This window comes from Panthera uncia, chromosome D1, assembly GCF_023721935.1.
Source record: "Panthera uncia isolate 11264 chromosome D1, Puncia_PCG_1.0, whole genome shotgun sequence".
In the NCBI taxonomy this organism is placed as follows: domain Eukaryota; kingdom Metazoa; phylum Chordata; class Mammalia; order Carnivora; family Felidae; genus Panthera; species Panthera uncia.
Window position 1 is genome coordinate 13600624 of NC_064808.1, and position 8049 is coordinate 13608672.

The 8049-nt window shown below is 38.6% G+C and overlaps 1 protein-coding gene across 1 annotated transcript; it reads right to left on the bottom strand.

Moving 5' to 3' along the window:
* Nucleotides 1–6154: 6154 nt before the first annotated feature.
* On the bottom strand, nucleotides 6155–7312 carry LOC125916303 (olfactory receptor 4C11-like). The gene has a single exon (XM_049622460.1). It carries the CDS (start codon nucleotides 7187–7189, stop codon nucleotides 6155–6157), a length of 1035 nt encoding a protein of 344 aa, XP_049478417.1. The 5' UTR covers nucleotides 7190–7312.
* Nucleotides 7313–8049: the final 737 nt, after the last annotated feature.

Sequence of the window (8049 nt, forward strand, 5' to 3'; positions counted from 1 at the left end):
TAAGTAATTAAAAACAAACAAACAAAAGGCAGGGAGTGATCATTAGAACAGAGTCTGTGGAAATGGAAGGCTCTGGTTATTTTATGGAGGGTCCTTCATATTGGATAGGAAGAGAAGGATTCTATTAGCTCATAGCATTTCAGCTGATTGTTGAGGAAAAGTGATGAAATATATTAATACTTTTAATAACTTTAATGCTTTTAATGATGAGAACACCAATAAATGACAGCAATGATCAGAAGGAAATGGCACGTGAGGATGAGTGCGATGAAGATTCTAGAAAGGGAGACTCTAAAACAGGACTACCATGGTATTTTCAAGGAACATAGTGGCCCACGTAGAGTGGCAAGAAGCAAGGTGAGAAGTGTACACAGGGGTCAGATTATGTCGTGTGGAGACAGCTACTGCTCCCTATAACCACAAAGAGCACGAATGTTGTTATGGTTTCTTAGAAATAACCTTGAGCCAGAAATTCTCCAGGAAGGCTGAATGACTTTAACTTTTGTGTTATAGGGGAGTTGGAGGCAAAGTGTAAAAAGCTTTTGCAGCTAGTTTCTATTTGTTCTTTCAGTTTTGATTGTAGAAGGAATTTTACAGTACCATTTAATACTTCATAGTAGGGGCACTGGGTAGCTCAGTCGGTTAAGCATCTGACTCTTGATTTCAGCTCAGATCATGATCTCATGGTTCGTGGGTTTGAGTCCCACCTCCAGCTCCATGATGGCAGTGTGGAGCCTGCTTGGAATTCTCTCTCTCTCTCTCTCTCTCTCTCTCTCTCCCTCTGCCCCTGCCCTGCTTGCTCTCTCTCTGTCTCTCTCTCTCAAAATAAATAAACATTTAGAAATATCTTTATTTCACAGTAAAGTAGTCCTCCTAGTTTTATAGTTTTTCATTTTTTCCATGTATCAGTACAGAAGAAAAATCCACAACAATGTGATGACTTGGGTCTTTGAAAAAGCTTAGGATAATCTTTATTTTATTAGAGTCGCATAATATAAACACTAGGAACGTCCTCGGAATGAGGTCCAAGACTTTATATTTTGTGATGTTTGAGATTTGATACCTTGATAAACGTCAATCAAAGAAACAGTGCAATTCTAGCTTTAGTTTCATGTTTCTTATTCAATTGTTGAGAGCTTTTTGTGACTGTGCCAACTTACAATTTAGGGTTAACTGCCAGTTTGTTCACATCTTTTTTATAGATGATTAAATAAGTTCTCAGGTCACAGCATGCCTCTGTTTCTCATTAAATACATTTTAGCACATAAGGTCTGGAAATTTTTTACATATTCTGCTTTCCGATACAATCTTTAGTTTACTGATTTCTGGTACCAGGATATTCTAATAATAAAGTTATATTTATATAACTCTAATAATAAAGTTAAAAGCAAAAGGGGCTATTTCTGAGATGTCAATTTTTAAACTGAATTATAATTAAAGCACAACCAACTAAAAGGAAAATGAATCTCTTTAACTTGATGAAAGGGTGTGTTCCAGAAGCCTAAAGAAAATGTCACGGTTAATTAGAAGAGTAATCCATTAAATTCAGAAATAAGGCCATCTTCTATAACTGCTATTATTATATATTTTACTAAGAGTCTTAATGCCAAGTTCTCAACCTCATATACCTACAGACACCAGGAAGATTTTAAAAATTGAGTAAAGTCAAATTGTGCAAAGATGTTTAAGAAGAAATGTAAAACATTTGTTCCCTAACAAAAGGGAACAAATGCTGTCCCCTATTAGAGTCTGCCCAGACTAAGCTCTGCTCTGTGGTCACCCTATGGGGAGCATATATCCAAATTTGCCCCACACTCAGATTTTTAAGACAAATCAGGCATCCATATTTCATATAACTTTTAATGATTTGAATAGGTTGATGGCTGATTTTTTTAAAGGTTGGTAAAATCGTATTCTAAAGAACAATTTGGGATCAAACAAATTTACAAACTTTCAGGTGAATTCCAGTCCATTGGCTGTCACTTTGGAAATTCTGTGTCAGCCAATGAAGTAACAGTAAAAAGGAAATAAGGCAATCAAAACCAAAAATGAATGAACAGAATTCATTGCTGGGTGATGTGTTCATCTACTTAGCAAAACCAACACAATCAACAGACATATTATAGTGTTTATTAAAAATCTTGGTCAAAAATAAGCACAATATTACTTCCAAATGTAAGCATAATAAACAAGTTTAAAAAATAAAATAAATGGTCTTCATCATCAAACTAAGAGATGTAACAAAAATTACAAAAAGCAGACTAAACGTCTTCACAAAAAGACATATGACAACTGAATAAGGTGAGTTCTACGATTCATGATAGGAGAAACTCACATTTGAAAGTTGTTAACTTTTCCCAATTAACTGACACATTTAGTGAGCTCCTAATCGAAATCTCTGGAGATGATATTCATGGAAACTGACAAACTGATTCTAAACTCCATGCGGTTGAATATATATGTGAGAATGGTCAAGATTTGGGGGGATGGGGAAGGGGGAAGGGGGAGAAGAACCAAGAGCAAATATATCACAAAGCTGTAGTAATCCACAGGGGCCAGGCAGATAAAATCACTTGCGCCCAACTGAAAGGAAGCTGGGAAATGAGAGAAGAAAGGAAACTTCCTGTGAGTGACTTAACTTTCCCTGGTGTAACTTGTCAGTGAAGCACTAAATATATATCCTGCTCAGTCCCATGTTTGAACCCTTTCAACTAATTTCTCTAAGCAATATTTTTCAGAACATCATCTTGATTGTTTCGGAAAGACAACATCTACTTTTTAAGTTCCTCGAAGAGTTTTAAAAATGTTTCAGCTTATTGAAACATTACTGATTATGTGTATTGTGATCATGCAAATATAAACAATAATAATGAAGGGTATTGTGCATTTATCATATCACGGGCACTTCCTTAAGCACTTTATCAATGTTAACTCATCTCATCTTTGCCACAAATCTATACATTCACTACCGTTGTGCTCCCATTTGGCAGATGAGCTACCTGAGATACAAAGAGATTAAGTGAATTGTTCCAGATAAATTTCTAAGCCTAGTTTAAAGCCCAGTTTAACCCTATGCTTCTAAATTCTTCTATGCCAATTCCCTGGAGATAGGAAATGTAAAAGCCATGGAAAGGTACACAAATTAATTAAATTCAACATAATGTGATGAACATGTTGAGAAGTAATTTACACAAGTACTAACGGAGTGTAAATAAAGAGCCTTTGGCTGAGCCACGAAAAGCTTCCTGGAAGAGATGACATTGAAGTTGAGCCTGAAACATGAGTAAGGTGTTTCCAAGTTAGCCAAAGGAAAGGACATTCCAGGTAATGGGACCAGCATGAACAAAGACATAGAGTATAGTATAGGCACTGCTAAGGATGAAATCAATTAAATTCTACAAAACACGTTGAAAACTCCCTGGCATGTGGTAAGCATTTGGGCCAGAATTATTACACTGTGCCCACAGTTATTAGCCTCCATGTATCTACACTGGCTTCCTTGTAACTTTGCAGACCCTTCCCTTTCTGAGTCTGGGAAGTCCTTGTGACTCACTTTGGCCGATAGAATGTGATAGACACCACGACAGAACGCCAGTTCTGAGCCTCTGCCTCAAGAGGTTTGTGCACTTTCATTTGCTCTCTGAGACACTTCTGCCATGAGAACAACCCCGGATTAGCATGCTGGATGACAGGCCACCAGGGAAAGAGCACCACTGTCTCATTCAAGATCATATCGGATCAGACTATAGCTAATCGAACCCAAACACCTGAGAGGTCCCAGAGAAGATCATAGAGCCACCCATTCACCTGGATCTGAACACAGAGAACTTTTTGTTGTTGTTTTACCACAGTGATTGCTTCAGGGAGAGGTGTCTGACCCATAGAATATGCAATCTCAGCACTTTTGCTGGAATTCCCAGCTAAAAAACCCTGTCTTTCTTCTGGAAATTTTTAATTTTTTAGGTACTGCAGGTCAGCTTAGAAGCTCAGGGGACCTAAGACACTGCCATTATTCCTTAACTGTGTTTTACTGTTCAAACCCTTTCATTCTAGCTTCTAACCTGATCCACCCCTTCTGATTCATGGGGTGAAGAAAGGACGAGGGTGACAGATCTCTATGATACCCTACAGAACTCTGTAACTACCTATCACTTGTTAGATTCCTACAGACCCTCCTCAGTTGTCCAGCTATTTGAAGTGGCTGATGCTATAATTACCTCAATACTAACTATGCCCATTGTCTGTTGAACCCTAGTGATGATTCTGTCCCGGATGCTGAGGTCTTTTTGTTTGCACAGAAGGATTCCAACCTAAATGTAGAGAGGAGAGAACAGACACATCTCTGCTAGTCACTGAAATCACAGAAGGATTTTATAAGAGGCATCTTGAAACTTTGATGAAGTCATTTTTCCTTATGACCAATGAAAAGACTTATTTTCTGTCTTCCTTTCCTTTCTCTTTTTCCTATACTTGGAGTGACTCCCTTTCACCTTTCCTCATTACTCCTTCCCAAGGTCAATCTCCACCCAGTTCACTTGAAGTCTTTCTCATTTACAGATAAGGTTATATTATACAAATTTTTATTCTTAAAATTTTAGCTTTTATGTGAAAAGAAGTAAATATTTCTCATTTCAGAGTAATGTACAATCACTTTCTAAATGAAAATAAATTATCTTGGGGTCCAGTGTTCACAGAAATTATTTATAATGTAACCTTTCTCATGTAGCAAGGAGTTAAAATTGAAATGTTGAGTAGACACAATGGATGTGAACTGTGTGTCTAAATCACCTTATGCCTATTTCCAAACCAAAGGAAATGGTCAACAGAAGTATCCTACAACTAGATAGATGCCACAGAGAAGCTGTAAGGAGATCTTCTAGGGACCAGCCGAAAAGAGTTCATTGGGAAGGGTACAGAATTTGGAAGGTAACCACTGGCTTTCTGAGGGCTAACAAGGAGTCATCAGTTATCATAAGAAATAGAAACCTTCTTCCCACATCAAGGATACTAAAATTAGACAGCCTACAAAAAGCCCCCAAAAGGAGGGCAAATAAAAGAATTTCAAGATTTTTCAGAAGCAAAGAGAGTGAGCCAGTTTGTTAAGGTACCAGGTCAAGTAGGACCTTTCTGTCCCCTGACCACTTCTCCCACCCCTCCCAACTGAGACCTTATCTAAAATCTAAGGGAATCTGGGATCTCTATGATCTAAGCATGAGAAGAGAATTCCCACAGCTTTCTGAGCACTAATAAACATATTTTCTTAACCTTACCACTTTCCATTCACCTTTTCTGTCTCTACTGTGTACATAGTTCTCCAGCCCTCCTTCTACCCCTCATCCTTCTGCATATTCCTGTTGCCAAACACCCACATTGCCCCTTCTCTGTGAGCATGAAGGGGAAGGACCCTGCCAATAAAGCAGATGACTGGCAGATACCACCCATCACTGCCAAGTGTAAAACTCTCCTTCTCCCACCATTCACCAAACGTTGAGAGTTTTTTCCAGTGACAGTCCAGGTTTTCACTGAGGTTTCCAGCTTTTCTGGGAGCTTGAGGGTCCATCCATGTAGATGCCCCAGTGAGTCAGGCTTAGGCACAGATTCCACCACAGAATTTCTCAGAACATCATCGCTAAGTCCCAGGTAGTCAAGACCACTACCTTCATTTCTAAGTTCCAGTTCCATATGGATTAGCTCTATGTCCAAGTTCTTAAGGACGAGAATAAAATCTGTAAAGAATTAGTGTGTGCACACACATACACACACTACACAATCATTCTGTCACTAGTCAGTGCATTTCTTTCTGAAGACAAATTGCACAGGAGGTGAAATTATCAGGTAAATATGGCCATAGGTGAATAGAATTCAACTAAGGGCCAGCAAGGTGGTTCAAAAATGGTTACAGACTTTAAGTTATCCTATTCTAATGCAATCCTCTCAGAATTAAGGATGTATATTCATTCGTACTTATTCATGATAAGTCAATTAAATATATAAAATATTAGTGATATTAAAATTCCTTAATGGATTTTCTCCCAATGAGAATATTTCATCTTTCCAGTCCATGAAGGAAAACCAATCTCTTAAGGAAATATACATTAGAAAAAAAAAAAGGAAATATACATTAGAATCCCTAAATATCCTGTATCAAGAGAAGTCATACTTTGCTACACCATAATTTCTTCATGGCTTTTTTCACTTCCATATTCCTCAGTGTATAGATCAGAGGGTTGAGCAAGGGTGTCCCAATTGTATAAAACACAGCCACTGTCTTGTCTATTGGAAATGTGGTTGGCGGGCGTGTGTATATGAATATGCATGGGCCAAAAAATAAGACAACCACAATAAAGTGGGAGGTGCAGGTGGAAAGGGCTTTTCGCCTTCCTTCAGCACTGTGGTTACGCAGAGAGTACAAGATGACAACATAGGAGATAAGCAGGATTATGAAACTCACCGTGCATATGGCCCCACTGTTGGAAACAACTAGCAAATGTGTCACATAAGTGTCCATGCAGGCAAGTTTCAACAAGGGCTGCAAGTCACAGAAATAGTGATCAATCACATTGGGGCCACAGAAAGGCAATCTCAAAGCCAGGAAAATTTGTGCTGAAGAGTGGATACAAGATCCCACCCAGGCTAGAATCACCAAAACACTGCACATGTGCCGGCTCATGATGGTTGTGTATCGCAAGGGCTTACAAATAGCTACATAGCGATCAAAAGCCATGAGGATGAGCACCAAGATTTCCATGCACCCAAAGAAATGGGCTACAAAGACCTGAGTCATGCACTCTTTGTAGGAAATGGTCTTCTTCTGAGCAAGGGCATCCACAATCAATCTGGGGGCTGTGGTTGTAGAGAAGCAGGCATCAGCAAAAGACAGATAGAACAGGAAGAAGTACATGGGACTCCCAAGGGTCTTGCTTATTTTAATAGTCACTACAATGAGAAAGTTCCCCAACAGTGTTGCAAGGTAAAGAATCAAGAAGACCCCAAATACTGCCTTCTGCTTTCCTGCATCCCGAGTCAACCCAAGGAGAATGAATTCAGTCACACTGCTATTCATCGCAATTCTACTGGCTGAAAGTAAGGTGCAGTGGAGGACAAGGGCTGAATCTGCAAAGAGAAGAAAAGAAGTGACAGCTTGGGAAGATCGGTGGGCTGAACTCTGAATGCCTTGCTTTTGCTCCATGTTATGTTACCTCTGACTGCCTTCAATCCTCTTTGACTCTTGGTAAATCCGCAGATGCCCAAGCCTCTCCCAGATCTATCTGTTGATTCAGAAGCTAACTGCCTTGGGTCAACAAAGCCTTTGCATTTGGGGAGTAAAAATTAAATGTCCTTAAAAAATTATGATTCCTACCAAGACTGAAAACTGCAGCACTTGAATTTTCCTTGGGCAAGTGACTTAACTGTCTCATAATTTAGCTTTCATGTGAAAAAGGGAGTGCAAATATTTGCCTTAGCTGATCCTGAGTTTCCTTAAGAATTAAAAGATTGTATATGCACACAGATACATATATCTCATGTGTTATGCATTTTTTTATATATGTGCTTTGAAATCTGGAAAACATTATTCCACTATAATTAACTTGTTGGAAAATCCCTCTGGAAGAAAGTATTCTCTGCTCAGTTCACTCATTTTTGGGTCCCTAACCCCTTTATCTCTGACTCCATCAGTATGTTGGGTGAAATATGCTTTATAAAAATCTGTTTTGACAATCTTTTACTTAACCTCCCTTGTTCAATGTCAGTTTTACTGACGCCATTATATAACAAATGTCGGGACACCTTTGAAGTTGACATAATTGAGGAAAACGGTTTACCCTCTTGACTGTACTGTGGGACTAAACTCAGAATATTGAGCATCTCTGCCTGTGAATTCAACATGCTATAAAATTCCTAATGATGCCTATAATCTAAATGATGCCTGTTACTCAAACATGTTTATTTTACCCTGAAGTCACCAGGATACTTCTAAAAATTTCATCTGAAAAGTATCCCATAATTCCAACATACTATGTTATGATTGTTCTATTTCAAGTATTTGTT

Coding starts and splice junctions, on each gene's coding strand:
- LOC125916303 (XM_049622460.1), bottom strand. CDS start 7,189: ATGGAGCAAAAGCAAGGCATTCAGAGTTCAGCCCACCGATCTTCCCAA.